The sequence below is a fragment of the Sceloporus occidentalis genome, unplaced genomic scaffold (genome assembly GCF_023333645.1).
Source record: "Sceloporus occidentalis isolate IW3139 unplaced genomic scaffold, rSceOcc1.0.p SCAF_44, whole genome shotgun sequence".
Taxonomy (NCBI): domain Eukaryota; kingdom Metazoa; phylum Chordata; class Lepidosauria; order Squamata; family Phrynosomatidae; genus Sceloporus; species Sceloporus occidentalis.
The window spans coordinates 8,192,400-8,215,604 of NW_028317024.1; the positions used below are offsets into that span (position 1 = coordinate 8,192,400).

The 23,205-nt window shown below is 47.0% G+C and overlaps 1 protein-coding gene across 1 annotated transcript in view; it reads right to left on the bottom strand.

The window, feature by feature from the left end:
• LOC149289639 (centrosomal protein of 192 kDa-like) overlaps positions 1 to 14,575 on the bottom strand; it is a 52,426-nt gene extending 37,851 nt beyond the window's left edge. Inside the window, 3 exon segments of the mRNA XM_089490436.1 lie at positions 11,456 to 11,588; positions 11,983 to 12,032; positions 14,491 to 14,575. Coding sequence (XP_089346562.1) covers positions 11,456 to 11,588; positions 11,983 to 12,032; positions 14,491 to 14,575 — 268 coding nt within the window.
• Between the last annotated feature and the right edge of the window lie 8,630 nt (positions 14,576 to 23,205).

Sequence of the window (23,205 nt, forward strand, 5' to 3'; positions counted from 1 at the left end):
TAATCGGGGAATCCAGAGGCGAAGATTCCTCCGACGTCAATTTCCTACCAATTGACTTCTCCAGATAGGAGCGGACCGGGGAGACAGCAGTGGGAGAGCGCGAAGCGCCAGCGTCCAAACGAAGGTTGTACAAGCCCTCATAATAGTCCCTAAAGCACTTGGCAATGTCCGCAGGGAGAGACCTAGCTACGCCATCAGAAGAGCGGATCTTGGAAACATAGGTAGATTTCCGACTAGCACGAAGAGCCCTAGCCAAATACTTACCCGGCTTGTTGCCATGTTCGTAAAACAAGGCCCTGGTTTTGAGAAAGGAACGTTGCATATTATAATTAAGAAGAGAGGCCAACTCACCCCGCAGGGCCAGGAGGTGTTGGAGGTCAGCACCCGACAATGAGGATTTGTGAGCTTGCTCAGCCACTGCTATTTGCCCATAAAGCTCCTCAATCCTCTTCGCCGCCTGGCAGCGACGATGGGAGCAAGCGCTGATAAGGTGACCCCGAACCACACATTTGTGTGCTTCCCACACGGTCAGTAAGGGGGTCTCCGGCACCAAGTTGTCAGCAAAGTAGCCCTCAAGGACGCGAGAAGTCTCCTCACAAAACGATACGTTCGTGAGAACAGACTCATTAAGACGCCAGGAATGTCCCGAAGGGCGGGTCAGAGAAGAGGAAAGAGAGAGGGAGAGAGGGGCATGATCGGACCACGTAGTGACCCCGATAGCGGAGCCACCTGACACGGAACGAAAAAATAATCAATTCTAGAGTAAGTGCAATGCGCCGTAGAAAAGAAAGTGTAGTCCTTAACAGCAGGATGAAGAGCCCTCCAGCAATCAATCAATCAGTTTGCGGTCCGCGAGAAGAGAGAGAATCTTTCGCAAGACATGGCGAGGAGTGCTCGTGGATCCCGCGGAGGTGTCAAACGCAGGGTGCAGAGCCACATTAAAGCCCCCCCCCAAGACCAGTAAACCCTCCTGGAAAAGGTCAAGTTCGCGCAGGACCGCACGGAGAGCAACATGCTGTCCCCGGTTAGGGAGGTAAACGTTCGCAAAAGTGTACACCTGCTGCAAGATCGTCCCCTTCACCAACAGGAATCGCCCCTCAGGGTCAACCAGAGTGTCCGTCATCGTAAAGGGAACACGGCTGGAGAAGAGCACCGCCACTCCTTTAGATTTAGCTAGGGGATTGTTACTCACGAAGACGGTGGGATAAAGTCTGTGATAAAGCCGGGGGGCCTTAGGCCCAAAAAAGTGAGTCTCCTGCACAAAGGCGACATCAATTCTATAGTTTTTCAGGTCCCGGAAAAGGGAGGAACGCTTCTCAGGGGTATTGAGCCCCTGGGCATTGAGAGACAAGAGGGCGAGCTTGGCACAGGCCGGAGGTGCCATAGTACAGAAAAAAGGGAAAACAGAAAGAAGGAGATGAGAAAGAGAGGGAGAGACGAAGACGGAAGAGAGAAGAACAAGAGAAGAGAGGGGGGGGAGGGCAAAGGCGGGGAGGGTAAGAAACAGGGGAGACTCACAAAAACACGACTAGAGAACAAGGAGAGAGGGGTAGGGGAAAGAAGAGGACAGAAGGGAAGCAAGGGAAAGGCGGGAAACAAAACAGACACAAACTACACCTGCCGGGGACACTACCCGGCAACGGATGGCGTCACTGTGTAGGGGGAAGACCCACCACAAACAGTAACTAGAGAAAAGAAAAAAGAACCGTAAAACAACAAAGTAACCGACGCGAGCCGCCGCTCACAACGCAAGTATTGCAGAAAAAAAGAGTCAAGGACAGATGAACAGGGCACAGAGGAAACCAAGAAGAGGAGAGGGAACACCCGCTGCGCAGGTAACGGGTAGTATGGGAGGAGGAGACGCTGCCAAAAAAGCGACAGAAGCCGCGACATATATATATATATATTGTGACAGAAAGCAGGGGATGATAATGGAGGGAGTGTATATATCCCCTTATATTTTGCAGGGTGGTTACCCACAATAGGTTTTCTAGCCCCAGGGAGATGTACTGTTAATATTGGACTTATTAACGTCTGTTGTTATTTGTGTGTTTTGGGTCCCTGGGGTGGAGCATTTGGAGAGTAGGGCGGGCCAGTGCTCCACTCCACAGTTTATGAGCAGCCTAAGACCAGCAGGTGGGGATCCAGTCCGGAGATTATCGGATACTCTCCTAGTACTCACCTGGTTCCACTAATTAATGGGAGAGGCAGTTAAGTAGCCTCCTGGTCTCAGTGCAGAGGAGAGATCATTTGGCTCCCTGAGAGAGAGCTGCCAAAAACACTGACTGCTGCAATTATTGCATATATTGTGTTATTTTGTTTTGTTGGAACGGATAAGCCGTCCAACTGCAGTTAGGTTGGAGTAACTTGTATTAGCTAGTGCTCACAAGAGCGAGGCTTTTTGTTTTGATTTATTTATTTTCTGTTATGCCTGTGACGAAAAATAAAAACAGGCCCAGCCTTTTATTTTACCCTCCTCGTGTCTGAGCCGTCTCTGCAGCCTTGAAGACTGTGTGTAAGTAAAGATTCCCGGACAGAGTACCAAAGTGAAGGGGTATTCTGTCACATATGGTGGAGAATGCGGGCAACACACGAACAAGTCGGTAAGGTGTAAAAGAGACTAAAGAAAATGGAGGATGTCATTAAAGCACTTATCCAGTGCACCACAGTGCAGCAAGAAACTAACAAAAGGGCAGCTGAGACTAATACTATACAGCAAGAGAATATCGCTGCACTACAGCAACTGGTGCTAGCCCAAAAAGAAAACACAGAAGCTATGATCAGGCAAGCCGCATTAGCTCAAGCTGAAGCTCATCAAATGCTCAGAGAGGAGCAGCAAAATGCCACTCGTGCCATGCAGCAAGAGATCCAGGTCCTATCTGAAAGGCTTACCAGGGACACCGCAGAAGGACTGCAAGGTCCCAAGGTAATCAGAGCAAGTAATTATCTGCAAAAGATGGTGCCTACAGATGATGTTGAGGCCTACCTTATGGCATTTGAGCGAACAGCGGAAAGAGAAGGCTGGCCTGTGGCTGAATGGGCAAGCTTAATAGCACCGTTTCTAAGTGGAGAACCCCAAAAAGCATACTACGATCTGGAACCAGACCAAGCAAGGGATTATAACAAGCTAAAATTGGAGATCCTGGCACGTTTGGGAGTTACAGCCACTATCCGCGCACAGAGATTTCACGCCTGGATGTACAGCCCAGGAAAAGCCGTTCGGTCACAGATGTTTGACTTGATACATCTCGCCAGGAAGTGGTTACAGCCGGAGGTCAACTCATCAAGCTACATAGTGGAGCAACTAGTGATGGACCGATTTTTGAGAGGTTTACCAGTTACTCTCCGCCGGTGGGTCAGTCAGAGCGAACCCCAGACAGCTGACCAGTTGGTTGCTTTAGTAGAGCGGTACATTGCAGCCGAAGAAGTAATCCAACATCCTGCAACGGAGCGACCTCGAAACCTAAAAAGCCCCAGCAAATATGGTAAGACTGCTCCTGGGAAAAGGGGAACTTTTGAAGAGCAAGTAGGCTCTTATAATTCCAGGGACATAACGCCAAGAGAGAGAGGTTTTTTTCATGCAGGAAGAACCTACAAGGGACACTAGAATGATAAAATGTTTTAAATGTCGGGCATTTGGACATATAGCAAAAGACTGCCCTGATAATATTGAACCAATGGAGTGTAACTTGGGTAATAATAGGGATGGTTATTCATTATATTCACGATCCGTGTGTTCTGCAAACAAAAGTGGTTGTGAAAAAAAATCATCCATGGTGTTCGGTGACTGTGGAAGGGAAAACAGTACAGACCTTACTGGACTCTGGAAGTATGGTGACTCTGCTTGACAAGTCTTTGGTTCCCGACATTTGTATTGATAATTGTAATAAGGTAGATATCGCATGCATACATGGGGACATACACAATTATCCTACTACTATAGTACGAGTTGAGACACATTGTGGCACAGTAAACTGTCAAGTTGGCCTGGTACCAAAATTAGCACACGACATGATAATCGGTAGAGATTTCCCACATTTTTTAGGGTTATGGGATTCCTCTGAGAATAATGCATCTAGGTTGTCGGATGATTTTCCTTTTGCAGAGATGTTGGTAGACGAGCTGAATAATGATGAGAAGCCTGAAGCTAAGTTGTTATGTCCTATTAAAACACTAGTTGGTGACAATCCAGAACAAACTGACACCTTGAATAGTCCGGAACAAGACATGGGGTTAATTGATTTAGAAGTTAGCCCAGGTAACTTCCATAGTGCACAGTGGGCAGATCCTACTTTATCAGTGGCTAGAAGCACTATTGCAGTAAGCAACGGATCGCCTACTGACCCAGGAAAACCACTTACCTATCCGTATTTTGAAGTTGATAATGACTTAATATATAGAATTGGTAAAAAAGAGGCAACAAAACAGTTGTTGGTGCCACAAAGTTATAGGCGCACAGTGTTAAATCTTGCACATAGCCATGTCTTAGGGGGTCATCTAGGAGTGGACAAAACAAGAGAAAGGATACTCAGAAGATTTTATTGGCCAGGGGTGATTGCAGACATAACAAATTACTGTGCATCCTGTCCTGATTGTCAGCGCACCGCCCCATTTAAAGCATTCCGTAGTCCATTGGTGCCCTTGCCCATCATTGAAACCCCATTTGAACGTATTGCAATGGATTTTGTTGGCCCGTTGGTGAAATCTGCGAGAGGACACCAATATATATTAGTAATATTGGATTACGCCACCCGATATCCCGAGGCGATACCTATGCGTACAACCTCTGCAAAGTCTATTGCCAAAGAGTTGTGGATGATGTTTAGCAGGGTTGGGATCCCAAAAGAAATTTTGACAGACCAGGGAACACCATTCATGTCTAATGTCACTAAAGAGTTATGCAAGCTCCTTAACATAAAGCACCTGAAAACATCTGTGTATCACCCACAAACAGATGGCCTTGTAGAGCGGTTTAACAAAACCTTAAAGGCAATGCTAAGGAGAGTAATTGATAAAGACGGGAAAAATTGGGATTTTCTGTTACCCTATTTAATGTTTGCCATTAGGGAAGTGCCCCAAGCCTCTACGGGTTTTTCACCATTTGAATTATTGTATGGTAGGCATCCCCGGGGGCTACTTGACATAGCTAAGGAAACTTGGGAACAAGAAGGTACTGCATATCGTAGCGTCATTTCCCACATAAGCCAAATGCAGGAACGTATGGAGGCTATTATGCCCATAGTACGAGAGCATATGGAAAAGGCCCAACAGGATCAGAAGAATAGTTATAACAGGAACGCCAGGGTTCGGGTGTTTCAGCCTGGTGATAGAGTCCTAGTCCTGGTCCCCACCGTAGAAAATAAATTCCTAGCAACCTGGCATGGACCATATGAAATTATTGAAAGGGTAGGAGAAGTAAACTACAGGGTGAGACAGCCAGGCAGAAGAAGGCCTGAACAAATATATCACGTAAATCTGCTTAAGCCATGGAAGGACAGGGAAGTCTTAGTTGCAGTGGAAGCCACTACCTTTCCCCTAAAGGATAATGTGGAACCAGAGGTTAACATACCAGCAACCCTGTCAGTACACCAGACACGTGAGGTGAAGGAATTTATTAGATTAAATACAGATGTGTTTTCTCCAAACCCAGGCAGAACAAATGTTATAAAACATGATATTATAACAGAACCAGGTAAAAGGATCTACCTCAAACCTTATAGAATACCTGAAGCTCGCAGGGAAGCAGTTAGGGCAGAAGTTAAAAAAATGCTACACCTTGGGGTAATTGAAGTGTCATGCAGTGATTGGAGTAGCCCTATTGTACTTGTACCAAAACCGGATGGTACAATAAGATTTTGTAATGATTACCGTAAATTGAATGCCATCTCAAAATTTGATTCATATCCCATGCCCAGAGTTGATGAGCTAGTAGAAAGACTGGGGAAAGCCCGTTACCTTACTACACTTGATTTAACCAAGGGATACTGGCAGGTTCCGCTAACCGAGAGAGCGAAAGAAAAAACTGCTTTTTCTACCCCCGATGGTGTTTTTCAATATAAGGTTTTACCTTTTGGGTTACATGGAGCCCCTGCCACCTTTCAAAGGATGATGGACAGGTTATTGAAACCACATATGCGTTATGCAGCTGCATATTTGGATGACGTAGTAATACATAGTGAAGACTGGGGATCTCACCTTCCAAAAGTGCAAGCCGTGTTGAATTCAATCCGAGATGCTGGGTTAACGGCTAACCCGAGTAAATGTACAATTGGCCTAGAGGAAGCCAAATACTTAGGGTATTCAATTGGAAGGGGTTTAGTGAAACCTCAACAGGCAAAAATAGAAGCCATACGCAATTGGCCGCAACCAGCCACTAAGAAACAGGTGAGAACATTCCTAGGTTTAATTGGATACTACAGGAGGTTCATCTCTGAATTTGCTACAATTGCAAGTCCGTTAATAGACCTTACAAAAGCAAAAGCCCCGGTGTTGGTAAAATGGTCCCCAGAAACTGAGAAAGCATTCAAAAAGTTGAAGGAAATCATCTGTACCCAACCAGTGTTAGTAACCCCTGACTTCTCCAAAGAATTCATTTTGCAGACAGATGCATCTGATGTTGGACTGGGTGCAGTCCTTTCTCAGGAAAGCCGAGGGGAAGAGCACCCAATCTTGTACATAAGCAGGAAGCTTAACCCACACGAAAGGAATTACTCTATTGTAGAGAAAGAATGCCTTGCTATAAAGTGGGCGGTAGACCACCTTAAATATTACCTGCTAGGGAGAAAGTTTAGACTGGTAACTGACCATGCACCACTTACATGGATGTGCCAGAACAAAGAGAAAAACAGTAGAGTAACGCGCTGGTTTCTGAGTTTGCAACCTTATCACTTTTCAGTAGAACACAGGGCTGGATGCAAACAGGGAAATGCTGATGGGCTCTCAAGAATGCACTCGCTGATGTCTATGGTCGCTCACCCCATCAGGTCTGAGCTGGGGGGGAGGATGTGTGACAGAAAGCAGGGGATGATAATGGAGGGAGTGTATATATCCCCTTATATTTTGCAGGGTGGTTACCCACAATAGGACTTATTAACGTCTGTTGTTATTTGTGTGTTTTGGGTCCCTGGGGTGGAGCATTTGGAGAGTAGGGCGGGCCAGTGCTCCACTCCACAGTTTATGAGCAGCCGAAGACCAGCAGGTGGGGATCCAGTCCGGAGATTATCGGATACTCTCCTAGTACTCACCTGGTTCCACTAATTAATGGGAGAGGCAGTTAAGTAGCCTCCTGGTCTCAGTGCAGAGGAGAGATCATTTGGCTCCCTGAGAGAGAGCTGCCAAAAACACTGACTGCTGCAATTATTGCATATATTGTGTTATTTTGTTTTGTTGAAACGGATAAGCCGTCCAACTGCAGTTAGGTTGGAGTAACTTGTATTAGTTAGTGCTCACAAGAGCGAGGCTTTTTGTTTTGATTTATTTATTTTCTGTTATGCCTGTGACGAAAAATAAAAACAGGCCCAGCCTTTTATTTTACCCTCCTCGTGTCTGAGCCGTCTCTGCAGCCTTGAAGACTGTGTGTAAGTAAAGATTCCCGGACAGAGTACCAAAGTGAAGGGGTATTCTGTCACTAATATATATTATATATATATATATATATATATATATATATATATATATATATATATATATATAATGTACCGGGGGGGGGGCGGAGAAGGAGCAAAAAGAGTGAAAAGAAAGGAAGATCAAAAGGACAGATGTGTAGAGGTGTAAGGGTGCAAAGGCCAGGAAACACCGTCGCCAGAGCGGATCCCTGCGGAAACGGAGGAACCGCACCGGCGGAATGTAGGGCAAAGGCAATCACACATAGTGATCACATCACATAAAAGATACAATGACGCACAGTTCACAGGTCCCATATGCAGTCGGACCACGGCAATAAGTGGTGAGCAAGGCATTGGGTACATACGAGCGAGAATGTGGCAGCCACAACTGTGATATGAGGGCATTACACTGAAGAACAAGAGCAGCATACATGCATGGACGGGGGGGGGGGGGGCAACGCCACAACCCCGAGGCCCAGAAGACCTGCAGCACGTCAAGGCAAAAGAAAGAGAAAAAAAAAAAAAAAAAAAAAAAAAAAAGGGGGATAATGAGTGCAGCACATAGAGGATACAACGGTGCACAGGTCACAGTTCCCATAAGGAGTCGGACCACGGCAATAATTGGTAAGCAAGGCATTGAGTACAGACGAGCGAGAGTGTGGCAGCCACAGCCGCGATATGAGAGCACGACCCTGGAGAACAGGAGCAGCTGACACCCATGAACGTGAGGGCCACAACCCCGAGGCCCATAAGGTCCGCAACGCCGCGGCACGTCAAGGCCAAAGCAAGAGAAAAAAACCAAACCCCACAACAAAGAAGAATACCACCACCCCCCCCCCGAATACGAGAGCAGCAGCAGTGTCATCGACAATAAAAGGAACAAAACCGTAAGGCGACGGAGAACAGAAACAAATGAACCGGCACGGTAACGGCAATGAGCGGCAGTCCAACGAAGCCTGGCAGCGTATAGAGTGGAAGCCACATCATGGCGTAGAGGAGGAGCAGTGTAATCAGATAGTTCGTACAGGTAAGAGCACCCGTCAGGGCGAAACTGAAATACCTACTACCCGTCATTCCTCAATGGCACCCAGGCGACGAGAAACTGGCGTGCGGGCGGGCAGCCCCCGAGGAGGGCTCCGACGAACAGGGTCGGAACGAGAGGGACGCCTCGACCGTGGCAACGGGTTTGAGGGCACGCCAGATATTGCGTCCATGTCGACCCAGTCTAGAATCCGCAGATCAGGTAGATCCAGAAGTTGGAGGACTGGCAAAACGTCGTGATGATGTCTGATGGTGAGGGATCTGTTGTCATAACGGATCACAAGGGCGAAAGGGTGGCCCCAGCGGTACGGAATTTGCAGGCGTCGAAGTTCAGAGGTTAGCGGGCGAAGAGCCCGTCGAGCTTGTAAAGTGAGATCAGACTAGGGCTGCAACTAACGATTATTTTAATAATCGATTAGTTGGCCGATTATTTTTTCGATTAATCGGATAAAAAAAATATGCAAATTTTTTGTTTATTTAAAATAATTTAATGAACTGGATGTTAAAAAACAACTTAAAATTTACATTAACATTCTTATTTTGTTATGATGTAATAAGAAAACAATATTTTCAAAGTACAAAAACCCAAACACAATATTTATGAAACAAAATAACCCCAAACATTCTGAAAAGAGGTGGACTATTACGGTTCAAGAAACTTTGTACCCGGCACTTTGCACCCGGCCCTGGCACTTTGCACCCAGCACTTTGCCCCAGCCCTGGCACTTTGCCCCAGCCCTGGCACTTTGCACCCAGAACTTTGCACCCAGCTCTGGCACTTTGCACCCAGAACTTTGCACCCAGCCCTGGCACTTTGCACCCAGCCCTGGCACTTTGCACCCAGAACTTTGCACCCAGCCCTGGCACTTTGCACCCAGCCCTGGTACTTTGCACCCAGCCCTGGCACTTTGCACCCCCCCAGTTGCTGAGCCTGCGTCACAGTACGCTGATGGCGGGAAGAGGAGTCCTCTAAGGCCTGCACACGTTGCTCCAGGGAGGACAGATCCGAGCGAAGAGCAGAGACCTCATCACGGACCACCTGTTTAAGCTCCGTGATCAGCATGGAAAAGTCCGACTTCCAGGGAGCAGACGAGAAGAGCTGCAACACTTCTGGGGGGTGAGACGCGGAAGGTAAGCGGCTCGCCGAAGCAGAATCCTCCACGGATGAGGAACTAGCCTGAGACGGGGCCTCGTGGTCCTCAGCGGCCTGCGAGGCCAGGTCTGCGGGGGTACGGAAATACTCCCGCAACGAGGCCGAGGACTACCGTGATCGGTCACCCGGAGCAGGGGAATCCGTAGCAGCTTTTTTGGAACGGCCCATGATGGTATGGAGCACGGTGACAACAAAATCTTTGCGAGCGGCAGCAGAGCAGTCAGATCATGCGGCCATCTTCCTCGACGGTTGGGCACGCCCCCCCATAATTATCTTTAAATGTTAGCACATTTTTATTTATTTTTTTCCATTTTTAATTTTTTTTTTTTTATATTTTACTAATCACATAGTGATTAGAAAGCTGGGTTCCATTGACTTGCTTGGTTGAATGCAGTACCTGTATTCAACCTGCAAGGGGAGCCAGAGTTCTCTAGAGGGTCTGGAGACCATCTAGCAAACTCTTTCTTTATTGTTTTTTTTTCCCGGGCCGCCGCCATCTTGCTGATGGCGAAGATCACCGGCAGCTGCGGCTGTGACCGCTCTCCGGAGCGGTCACAGCCCATCCAAAGGTAAGTGTTTGGTGTCGCTGGATGCCTCCTGATCGAGGCATTCCAGCGACACCATTTAAGTTGATCGCCTCCTAAACGCTTTTAAAACGGGCGTCCGCCGCCATACAATGTATGGCAGCTGTTGATGCCCCGGGGAGGGGCCAGACATGGCCCCCGATGTCGAGGCATTCAGTAACACCGAGATCGGCATCGAGGCATTACAGTAACGCCGTTTAAGCGAAGAAAGTGATCGTTGATCACTTTCTAAGCTTATTTAATTTTTTGACGGTTCAGGACCGTCAAAGGTCATTTAGTGACCTTCTTGTCATGACGGTCCTGAACCGGCAAAGGTCGCGAAGGGGTTAATGGTGAATTTACACAGACAAAAAGAATTTGACATCATAAGAACCATCTGGCACATTTATTCCCATTGCAAAAATCCCTAATCCAATCTGGTTATTGGCCTCGTTTTATGCCTCTCCAATGCATGCTTACACTTCATTAACCTCTATTACATCTGCTGGGAGGCTGTTCCACTTATCCACCACCTTCTCAGCAAATTAAACATTCTATTCAATCCAAGTGCCTATATAACTATAATAGTGTGAACCTATATAGTAGTATTAAGGGGGGGGGGGGGGGACCAAAAAAAAACCCCCAAAAACCTCCTATGCCAGTCATCACTCCAAAGACGGCAAACCGTCCAGGATATTTGAATTACCCAAAGGGCATTTCAAAAGATACACAAGATTACAAAGTTCAATACCATGGACTCCCATCTATACAAAAGATATGGGCCACATTTAACATCCTAAGTGGAGCATGAAGTTATCGCATTCAGGCTCAGTGCACAACAGTGTAAATGTGGCGGCTCGGGAGATAAACTATTTCCATTCTAAACCGGCACAATGTGAGCCCTAGGCCACAATACACCACTGACCATACGATACTGTGAGTCTTATTACATACGTATAAACACACACAAAATACACATGTATGAAAAAGGCATACGCGAGGAAAACTAAAAAACAAACAACTCAAGTCGGTATTTATTTTTTAACACAGCAGGATGGGTAGCTGAATTGGAAATCCAAAACGGAAGTCAATACCTGAAGAGCTGCCGTCTAAACTGGCTATAGAAATCAGTTTTTCATTTTCGAGGAAACTTGATATCGATGCGCCAAAGTCATCCTTAAGCACTTGGTTCCTGATATCTTTATACAAGTGTGGTAAAGACAAATCCTTAAATAAACAGAACAAATGTCACTAAGAATCAAGCACATTAAATAAGTAGACTAGCATGCAAAATACATTCTCTGAAACTAAAAGACAAGCAGAATTTCACCATTGTTACCAAAAGATTTTTTTTTTTTTTTTTTTTTTTAAAGAATTCCCAACACCAAATACAGGAAGCAGATCCAGAAAAGGATAAGCGCTAGGAGTAATGATCTATAGGACATGCTACAAAAATGTTTTTTTGTATGCTATTATATCACGCAAATAAAGATTTTCAAAACAATGCACAACTTCAAGCAACTAAAAAAAAACCTCCAAACAAAAAAACCCCCAACAGCTGCTTAAAAAAATAAAAAATAGATTTTCTTTACAAATCCTAAAAATAATTACACAGCAGTACCTTTTCTTTGTGCTTGCTACGTGGAAGTGTGCATAAATCATCTGATAAACCTGAGGGGAGAATAAGAAAACGTTACAATGCACTACATCTCCAAAATGCTTGAAGGTAAACTCGTTTTACATGACATTTTGCCCACATGCTTAAGAAAACAATGGTTGTATTTCAATGGAAAATTTGGTAATAACTTTTATTTTTTTTCAAAATCAAGTTTTATTGAGGGTTTTTCAAAATTTCAAAAGGAGGAGGAAAGAGGACGGGGTACAGAAGAAAAATAGGGGAGAGGGGGAGTAGGGGCAGGGGAGGGAAACACGGAACCATCCATAGCAGCCAGTGTACAGAACAAGACATTGCACATCATACAGTTAGAGAGGCAAAATGATGAAAGTAAAAGGCATGCAACCAAGGAGCAAATGAGACGCATCAAAGAACTAGACGAGGCGGCTCTGGGGCCGGACCGCAAGGAAACAAGGCACAATGCGGAAGCGACGCGGAAGGAAGCCTAAAAGGCGCCCCTGGCCACATAAGCGAGCCAGTGGAACCACGTGGCCGTGTATCTCTCTCTCTGCTTCAATGAGAAGGCAGTGAGATCTTCAATGATCCTAATCTCCTCCACGCGGGACACCCAATCCCGAAGCGACGGGGACCTAGTTTGCTTCCATAATAAGGGAATGAGGCTCTTAGCAGCATCCAATAAATGGCGAACAACAGACGTCTTATAGCTGGCGACCGAGTGTGCAGTGTGATGTAACAGCATGGGCATGGCCCGGAACGGCGGGGGGGGAAATCAGAGAGCTCGGAGAGCACTCGGTGAACGTCTGACCAAAAGACCCTGACGCCGGGGCAATCCCACCAGATGTGGAGCAATGAACCCTCGTCCCTCCCACATCGCCAGCATCTATCAGGGGTATTGGGGAACATAAGGTGGAGCCGCTGGGGCGTCCGATACCAACATGAAAGAAGTTTGTAGTTCGTCTCCTGGGTTTTAGAAGCCCTGGAGCTCGTGTGTAAAGAGAAAGATCCTCTCCCAGTCCGCATCCGTAAGGAGCACGTCACATTGGGATTCCCAGACCCGGCAGAAAGATGGCCTCGAGGCCTGTGCAGAATCCAGAAGGAGCGAGTAGAGCAAGGAGACAGCCCCCTCCGGCGGGCGATCCCCAACACACCAGGTTTCAAAGCGAGTCGGGTCCCTGTGCAGGAAGTGCCGATTAGGAAGGTGAGTAATATAGTGCGTCACTTGATGATGGGTAAAGCGCTCCAGCCACGTAGGGCTAGCGCCCGTGAGCAACACCTCCAAGGGCAAAACACGACCACCCCTCAGGAGCCCCTGAATACGAACAGGCAAGGGCAGCCCCAGGAACCCCTGGTCGCCCCAGGTTCGCCCCGGAGCAAAGTCCGGATTGTCCCACAGGGGCAACAAAGGCGAAGGCGACGAAGAGAACGGGGCACCACGGCCCACCGCACCGCCAAAGTCGCTGAGATAAAGGGGTGTGCGCCTACTCCGCGGCCCGTCCCGGGGCCCCAGACCGCGTGCAACACCCTACCCCGCTCGGAGCCCAACTCTAGAGCCACCCAAGGTTTGGCGTGTGCAGGCGGGATGTTCCAATCTATGATCCGGAGGAGCTGGGTGGCCTGATAATATTTATGGAAGTCCGGCAGCGCGAGCCCACCCCTGGATTTGGAGCGGACCAGCTGCGAAAACTTCTGCCTAGGGCTCCTGCCCCCCCAAACGAAACCCTGGAATAGATACAAGACCCGGGGCAGCAAGTTCATTTCCACTACGTTGACCTGTCCCATCCATGAGAGGAAGAGAGGCGACCACCGCTTAAGGTCCTCCGCCAGTCTGAGCAGTAAAGGGGCAAAGTTAGCACGAAAGAGATGGGCCGGGTCAGATGTCAGCCAGACCCCTAAATACTTCATCTGCCCCGGACACCAGCGAAAGGGAAAGCTAGAGGCAAGGTGCGGGACCTGAGGCGAGGGCACCGAAATGTTTAGTATTTCAGATTTAGAGAAATTGATTTTCAGATTCGAGAGCTCCCCATAAGAGCGAAATTCCTCCAGAATGTTGGGCAAGGAAACTACCGGGCGATCGACCACAAAGAGGAGGTCATCCACATAGGCGGCCACCTTGTGGTGCACGCCCCCATCACTAAAGCCTAATATATCGGGATTGGAGCGGATGGCTTCAAGGAAGGGCCCCAAGGTGAGAACGAACAACAGAGGGGATAAAGGACAACCCTGCCTCGTGCCATTCCCGATCGAGACCGGGGGTGATAGAACTCCATTGACCCGGACGCGGGCGAGTCATAAAGGGCCGAAACCCACTTCAACATGACAGGACCCAGCCCCTGGTGTTGCAGAGTGGCGTGCAGAAACGCCCAGTCCACCCTGTCGAACGCCTTTTCTGCATCGGTGGACAGGAGCAGAATGTGGCGAGCCTCCGCCCGCACCCTGTGGACGATATTCAAAAGGCGAATAGTGTTATCACGGGCCTCGCGGCGGGGAACGAACCCCGCCTGGTCCGGGTGGACCAGCCGGGGAAGGAAATGAGCCAGTCGCAGCGCAACGGTCTTGGCAAGGAGCTTAAGGTCGGCATTCAGCAATGAGATGGGCCTGTAGCTCTGACAGAGGCAGGGGTCCTTGCCCTCCTTAAGCAGCACCGTAACTGTGGTCGCCAATGTCTGGGGGGGAAACCTATGGCCCTCTTGAATGGAATTGACAGCTCTAAGGAAATGGGGAAGGAGCCTCTCCGAGAAAGTCCTATAGTACCCCAAAGGCAACCCGTCCGGACCCGGGCACTTCCCACTCTGGGAAGCCTTCAGCGCCGCGGAGAGCTCCTCAGCAGAGATCGGCTCCTCGAGCGAGGACGCCTCGTCAGGAGCGAGTTTGCGCTTAATGTGACGGGAGAGATACCGATGGAGCAATTCGTGCCTGGACGGCAAGCCCAAAGGGGACCCCGGTTGGCGGATATTATAGAGGGATGTGTAGTAGGCGTGAAACGCCTCCACTATTTTGGAGGGAAAGGGGGACACCGCGCCAGCAACGGTCTTAATCCTATGTATATGTGTGAGCCTCTTATGCGGATTCAGCGTCCGCGCCAGGAGCCTACCACACTTGTTGCCATGCTCCTGAAAAAAACGACGATTGTACAGCGAAGTCCGCCGGAAACGAGAGTTCAAAACGTCTGCAAGTTGGCCCCTTAGGGAGGACAGCTCGCCGTACGAAGCATCAGAGGGTGTGTTTATGAATGGCCTCCAGGTGCGCGATGAGTGAGGTGAGGCGCTCTATCTCCTGGGCGCCAGCCCTCTTTCGCTGCGCCCCATGCCATATAAAAAATCCCCGAATCACACATTTGTGAGCCTCCCAGACAACCAGAGGGGGCGTCTCCTGCGTAGAGTTCTCGCTAAAGTACCGCTCTAGCTCTAACCCCGTCTGAGCCACCAGAGACTCATCTAGCAAAAAGGAGTCATTGAGTCTCCACGTCCACTCCCCAGGCTTAGATAGAGGCGAAGTCAGAGATAAGCAGACAGGAGAATGGTCCGACCAAGTCATCGGCAAAATCGTGCAAAACAATAAGAGGTCAAGATGGGACTGGGAGAGGAAAATGTAATTAATCCGGGAATACCGGTTATGAGGTGCGGAATAGAAAGTGTAGTCGCGGGCCTCCGGGTTTAGGGCACGCCAACCATCGACCAGGCGGAGCTCCGCTAGGGATTTACGCATGGAGCGCAACTGGTTCTCCGGGGTACTGCAGGTACCAGAGGAGGTATCGAAGCGAGGAACATTCAAGTTGCCACCGACTAGCAGTACGCCTTCACTAAACTCAGAGAGTAGGGACCGAAAGGAGCGGAGGGCGGTGTGTTGGCTCCTATTAGGGAGGTAGATGCTGGCGAATGTGTACATGACCCCAGAAATAAGACCCTTCACGACAGTGTATCTACCGGATTCATCCAGGGGAGTGCCCTTAAGCTCAAAAGGCACCGATCTAGCGAACAGGACTGCAGTCCCCTTGGCCTTGGCCTCTGGATTGTTGCTAAAAAAGCCGGTGGGGAAATGCCTGTCCCGGAGGCCAGGAGCCTGTCCCTCTTTAAAGTGCGTCTCCTGCACAAAAACTACCGAGGCCCTATGGGAGCGAAATTCCCTGAGAGCCCTTGACCGCTTCTCAGGAAGATTAAGGCCCTTGGCGTTTACCGAGTAAAGGGTCAACGGAGTCGGACGACAGGCCATCTATATGAGGATGAGACCCGGCCTCCCAGAGAAAGGGGGAAAGGGGAGGAAATAAGAGCGACAGGAAGGAGGAAAAGTAGGAGAGGGCGAAAACAAGGACAGGGGAGAGAGTAAAGGAGTAGTAGGGAGAATGTGTCGCGTACTGGTAGGAAACCTGCGCCTCAGCCGAGGAAGACAGGACCACCAGTATCGAGTGTGGTGACACCAAAGCCCCGCGGGGCAAGTGAGGCTAGGAGACAAAGAAGTGAACGTTGCAGCAGCAACAACGCAACGGTGAGTAACAAATAAAGTAGTGTGCGAGGAACACACCACCCGCACAGTAGAACAATCGCGGACATTATAACGCCAGCAAGAATAACGAAAGCAGACACCGTGATGCTTGTGAGTATAGAAAGTGGTACAATATTAACAGACCAGAAAACAGCATCAAGTGTGCAGAGCATAGGACGACATGGTACATGAAACGAACAGACCGATAAATCTAACCGTAATGGGCCAGAGGGTCCAGCAGAGCATAGTGGCACCCCGGTGGTGGGAAGAAAAAAACAAAACAAAAAAAAAATGTAAAAAAAAAAAAATAAAAAAAAAAATAAAAAATATATATATATATATATATATATATATATATATATATATATATATATATATATAATGTAAAAGGGTGAAGCCGTATTAGTCCAGTAGACACGATGTCAAAAAATAGAGTATTGCAGAGTATGCGGTGATACCTTTTTTATATATATATATATATATATATATATATATATATATATATATATATATATATATATATATATATATATATATATATATATATATATATATATATACATACATACATACATATATATAGAAATAGAAATAGTATACGGGACCATACAGAGGAGTGAGTGAGTGTGTGCAGAGAAAGCTCCGGTTAGAGACTATAGGAAAGCATAACTGTCCAGAGCCATTCGTGTCAATAGAGGGGGAGGGGAGTCAAAAACCAGACGAAACCCAGCAAAACGCCGAGATCTCCCGGACAACAGTAGCGGCAGGCCCGAAATAGAACACACCCCAAAAAAAAAAAAAAAAAAAAAAAAATACAAAACAAAACAAACAAACAAAAAAAAACAAAAAAACAAAAACAAAAAAAAACGGAAATATCACAAAACAAAAAGGCAAGCAAAACGTTGGCTCACGTGGGCCATGGGAACACATGGCGGGCAGCGTCCTAAACACGGCGAGGCCCGGCAAGGAGAGTCCCACAAACGACCGCGGCGGCGGTCACGACGGGCAGGCTGGCACCCACAGAGCAGGGAAGCAAAGTCCCGAAATCAAAGTCCAGCCAGCTCCGAGCGCCTCGCAGCAGGAGCACCCAGAGAGCAGGGCCCATCAATCCTCCGGTGGTCGGGGACGATCCTCACCGCCGTGTCGAGCGGAGCTCGTGCGTCGGTCACCTCCTGTCCCGTCGCGCAAACGCGGCGTCCTGGGTCCCGGGTCCCTGTTGAGCCAGTCGTCCGTTTCGATCGCCGGCAGGTCCAGGGCCCGGAGAAACGGCGGTACGTCCGCGGGGGTCCGCACCGTGGCCGTCGTAGCACCGTTGCGTGCCACTAGGGCGAAGGGGTGCCCCCAACGGTAGGCGATCTTGCGATCCTGCAGCAAGTGCCGGGGGATGAAAATATTCCCGGAGGGACGCCGGCGGGTGTCTGCCGCTGGTCCCCGGCGTGGCAGGCTCGGTGGGAGCCTTCTTGTTTCGTCCCATGTCAGGTAGAACAGGCGTTAATCAGTGAATGTAAGAGCGGGTGGTGCGGAGCTCTTGGATTATGCGGCCATCTTCCTCGCCTGGCTAACCACGCCCCGGTAATAACTTTTATATACTTTATAGACATCAACACAGAGCTGGCAACTATTTAAAGGAAAAAATGAATTGTTTTTTTTCCCTGTAAGTTCTGTACTGCTATGGGTTTCATTCTCCCCATACAACCAGTTTTATTCTAATATGATAGGCAGTCAGATAATGCTGGCTGTCTCACCTGTCACAAATCTCAGTTACCTGAACAAAATATAGAATAGCAAAATAAAAAACACAAATACAGAGAATGGGTAGTTATACCAATTTTTTTTTTATCATTTATCCCACACCAGTTGATTTGTTCTCGGCTCGCTGCGCCGATTTTCAACTACGGAAAATCAATAAAGTTATAAATTCCATAAAAAAAAAACCATGGCAGTCTAGGTCTCCCCAATACTCAACGAGTGATTTTTACTTACCTCGCGTATCTTTTGATTCAGGGCGCTGTATATCAGTGAGTGTGTTATCCGCAACAGTTGTATCATAGCCATCTCTGCAAGCCAAAAAAGAAAAAAGTTTTTGAAATGAAAGGATTCGTCAGTATATTAAGTACTCTTATAATTAACATTAGTAACAAGTTACTCCAATTCAAATTACAATTGTATGCTATGTGAGGTTCCTCACCGTATTTGTTAAAAGATAAGGTTGATGGATCTCGCAGCAACGTAAAGATGGCACTTAAGCCACTGTAAATGTATAAGTTTTACCAATCTATGAATTTACTAAAACAATTTAGTGTATTTCTAAACAGAGATTAATGTAAAGAATTTCTAAAACTGAGCAATAATCACTATCAACAAGTGTTCCCCGTAGACACAAGATATGCTTAAAAAGACAATATCAAGTTATTGGAAAAATGCTTATGTTATCGAAAATATTATTTGCTTACAAAGATATAAGGAAGTAGAAAATGTCTAGTCTGACATATGCATGAGTTCCCGCCAACACGGTTCCTCTATGTCAGGGCTCGACAAATCCCAGGCGCCAGGTCGCCATGGCGACAGAGAATTTTGTCCTGGCGCCTAGGTTTTGTCAGCCTCTTACATCCATAAAAAAATGTGGATGTAAGAGGCTGAGTAACCACACGGGGCGCTGCTGCTGCTATCTGCCCAGGAGTCTGGGCAGACAGCACAGCCACTCAGAGCCCACCCCCGAGCTGTGATCCCTCCCACGGAGTGATCCTGTAGGCTGAAACCGCGGTTGCTGCAAAACCAGCAATCGTGTTTTCAGCTGCCACAGGCAGCTTCAGGGAAGGGGGTTGTGTGTTGACCTGACCCAACACCCCCCTGCTGCCTGATCGCTCCATGAGAGAGACAGTGCAGCGTTAACCCCTTCAATGCCGCGATCGCGGCATTTAGGGGTTAATTCCCGTTTTGGACGAGGCTCTGCTGCCTGGAAGCCCAGGCAGACCAGCAACAGCAAAAACGAGCACCCACAAGCCCTTTGATGATTCCTGTAGGCATGGAAGCCTACAGCAGTCATCAAAGACTCCCCTCCCTGCAATGGCTGGTCTATAGACCAGCAATTGAGTCCCAGCTGCCAGAGGCAGCTTCAGGGACAGGGGAGAAGGTTCTTTGGTCTCCACATGAGTGTGGACACCAGCCCCAACACCCCCCTGCTGCCTGATCGCTCCATGAGAGCGACAGTGCAGCGTTAACCCCTTCAATGCCACACTTGTGTATGACACATTCGTGGCATTCCCCACTTGTGGGGACTAAATATCAGTCAATGCTGTGCGCCAATGGAACATCAGCATTGAAAGAGTAAAAAAAAATAAAAAATAAAAAAAACAGCACTGACCTGAAAGTCCAGGGTGCTTCCAGGTCAAACGCTGTGATTTTAGTAAGTGGGCTGATGATGATCCGATCTCTCCTAACCAACTGTTAGTTTTAAAAAATCCTGGCTCCTAACTTTTTTACCTGGCGCCTAGATTCACAACAAATTTGTCAAGCCCTGCTCTATGTTGTTATATATATGCAAAGGGTCAAGTCTGGGCCATTTTTAATTATGTAGCTTAAAGAGGTGTAACCTGCTTGAAAAGTAACCAATCATAATAATGCATGCTATTAGAAGTAGATAAGGGGTTATATAAACCATGTAATCCAAACATGTAATCAGACAACGCTTCGACTTTTGTTTGTTGTGTGCCTTGTCTCGATTATGCGCATGATCTAAATAAAGGAAAAAACTCTGAGGAGAATTCGACCATTATTTCAACCAACACAAGTATTATTGGCAGTAAATACCGTTTATGTTATTAAAGGTGCAAAATAAAAATTGATTTGAGATGGGTGGTAAGGTTTTAGTATATCTCTGCGCTCCTACTGGAACCCAGGAAAACCCATTATCATAGGGCAAACAAATTCAGATCAATTAACGTTAAAGATGACATTTTAATAAATATCTGAGGCAACACGATTAGGATCTACTAGGAAAGTTATTATTTTCATACAACCTTCAACAGAGTCATAAAAAAGGAAATACATAAGATTGCTGAACGGAGATAGGATGAATAGGCGAAACTAAAAACTGTTCCAATGTTACACAAATGTTTTCTCATTAATACAATGAGACATAAATCACTCAATATGCACTTTTATTTTTTGGATTGGATAAAATAGAATTATTAAACATAAGCAGGTTTATATTAGAAATTACAGACTAAGAAGTATATAATAAAGACTTACAGTTTATCCTTGAAACTAAGAACATGCTTCCCTTTTGAATTTCTACGAGATGGGCCGGAATCACCCGAGTCAGTTGGGGACAGTTTCTCGTTACACAAGTATGAGGCCTGAATATCAGGTACTCTGTATAAAAAAAAAAAAAAAAAAAAAAAAGTTTAAATCATTTTTGGCCCTGGGCAGTAACTTCCCCTCATATCCTACTGTTTTAGTGTCCATGGCAGGGAAGGGCAATCACAATCATATTAATCTATGGAGAATACTCAGTAGCTTGTACATACATGATTTCAGCACCGTCCATGGGGCATTCTGGCACAGTATGTCACATGCTTTGTCTTACGGTGTGGTTATATACCGGCTCTGAATGTACAGTGGTGTTCGTTCCCTAAACTGATCTTTGACCGTATGGAATATTTCCACAAGAACAGATTTGGAAACAAACAAAATGTAGGGTTCAGCAATGAGACGAGGTACTGAAGATCGCACAGAATCAAGATAGGTCAAAGACAAATATTCTGTGTGGTTCATGGAGTACAAACCTGCCCACAGCACATGGAATACATTTTACTTTCATTAAATGGGACAGTTTGGGGTCCCCGACAGCTCTGCTATAAAATAATGCATATTAGATAGTTCTGAGGGGACTTCGATGTGCATTCTTCCAAAACAAAAATAAAAACTAAGCTCTTACACAACACAAGCTGCAGTCCTGCTGAAATCAATATGACTGCTTTACAGACCTGCACATAATACCCACAGTGCTCTCAGAGCCAGCATGGGATGTGCAGGGAGACGGCCCTTAGCTTAATCGGTCCCTATGAAAGCAGACCAAATACATCAACAGATTCCATAAAATCACATAATGCAATTGCAAAACGGTCAACTCTTACAATGTAAGGGACCATACAGCTATTACCGTATTTGCTCGATTATAAGACGACCCCCCAAAATCTGAATATTAACTTAGGAAAAAAAGAAAAAGCCTGAATATAAGACGACCCTAAAGGAAAAAAGTTTTACCAGTAAATGTTAATTCATGTAAACTATTTTTTTTAAATAAAAGCTATGATTGAGAAAAATATTTTTTTTTGTTTTTATTTCCTTGTATTTTCCAACCTGTCCCCCAGTTACGCACATCTGCCCCAAGGCTTGCCACACCAATATGGCACTGTGGCCCATAATATGCATTTTAACCCCCTAAGTGCCAGAGTGGCATATAGGGGTATAAGGCATTCCAGAAATGCCCTATGCCCCCATTTAACATGCCACTCTGCCCCATAATATGCATTTTAACCCCCTAAGTGCCAGAGTGGCATATAGGGGTATAAGGCATTCCAGAAATGCCCTATGCCCCCATTTAACACACACACACACACACACACTTACCGGGCTTCCAATTTCCTGCTGTATTGCCGGGGCAGTGGGTTGACGTCTCCTTCCACTGCAGCCGGAAGGAGGTGGAGTTGGCAGCGGGGGTTTGTCTGCGTCCGTCGCGGATACCTTCCCCGGCTGTCAGAGATCAGAGTTCCCCTGATCTCTGACAGTCGGGGAAGGTATCCGCGACAGACGCAGACAACCCCTGCTGCTAGCCACACCTCCTTCCGGCTGCAGCGGACGTTGTCTACGCGAATCGCTTAGACGTCAACCCGCTGCCCCGGCAATACAGCAGGAAGCACCGGTAAGTGTGTGTGTGGGGGGTGGGGGGTGTGTGTGGGGTGGGAGACAGGAGGATCCAGGTCCCCTGCAGCGGTGCGGGGGATCTGGATCTTGGTCTCATAATCAGACCTCTATTTGAGGTCTGATTAGAAGACGACCCCGATTAGAAGACGAGGGGTATTTTTCAGAGCATTTGCTCTGAAAAAAACCTCGTCTTATAATCGAGCAAATACGGTATATGCATTAAAGCCCATATGTTGGCTGGAGTGGCCCTTTAAGAGTATAATGTAGTCATATGGGGATCATGATGTATTTCAAAAGACCTACTTTGCAAATAAGATCCAAAGAAGTGATGATGCTTAAAACGCAGTTTGTTTACCATATGCTTGGGGAAATGTGTTGTGATCTAATAAATGGGGGTCAGGGTATGCTTACGAACATCATGAACTTGTTTTAACAAGAAAATTAGTGAGTCTAGTCACTAAAGTGTAAGTTTGCAGACGAGTTGTGGTTGAAATTCAAAAGGCCAACGCTGGAGAGGATCGTGTGCAAGTAGGGCTGACATTGCCTGGCATAATGTGTAGTTCAACTGGTAATATAACTTTGTATTACACAAGGGTAGCACAGCACTTCAGACAGGAGAAGCTCCACAGGGCTCACTGCAACAAAAATGGTGTAACCCCCCCAATATTGTATGTTAGTCTTAACTTTATAATACTTAGAACAATAGTACAATTTCCATGTAATTCCACCAGAGTTTAGTTATCGTGGTTACCTGTCAAAACCAGAACGAGCTTTGGCTACGGTGGAGGCAGCGACCGGCAG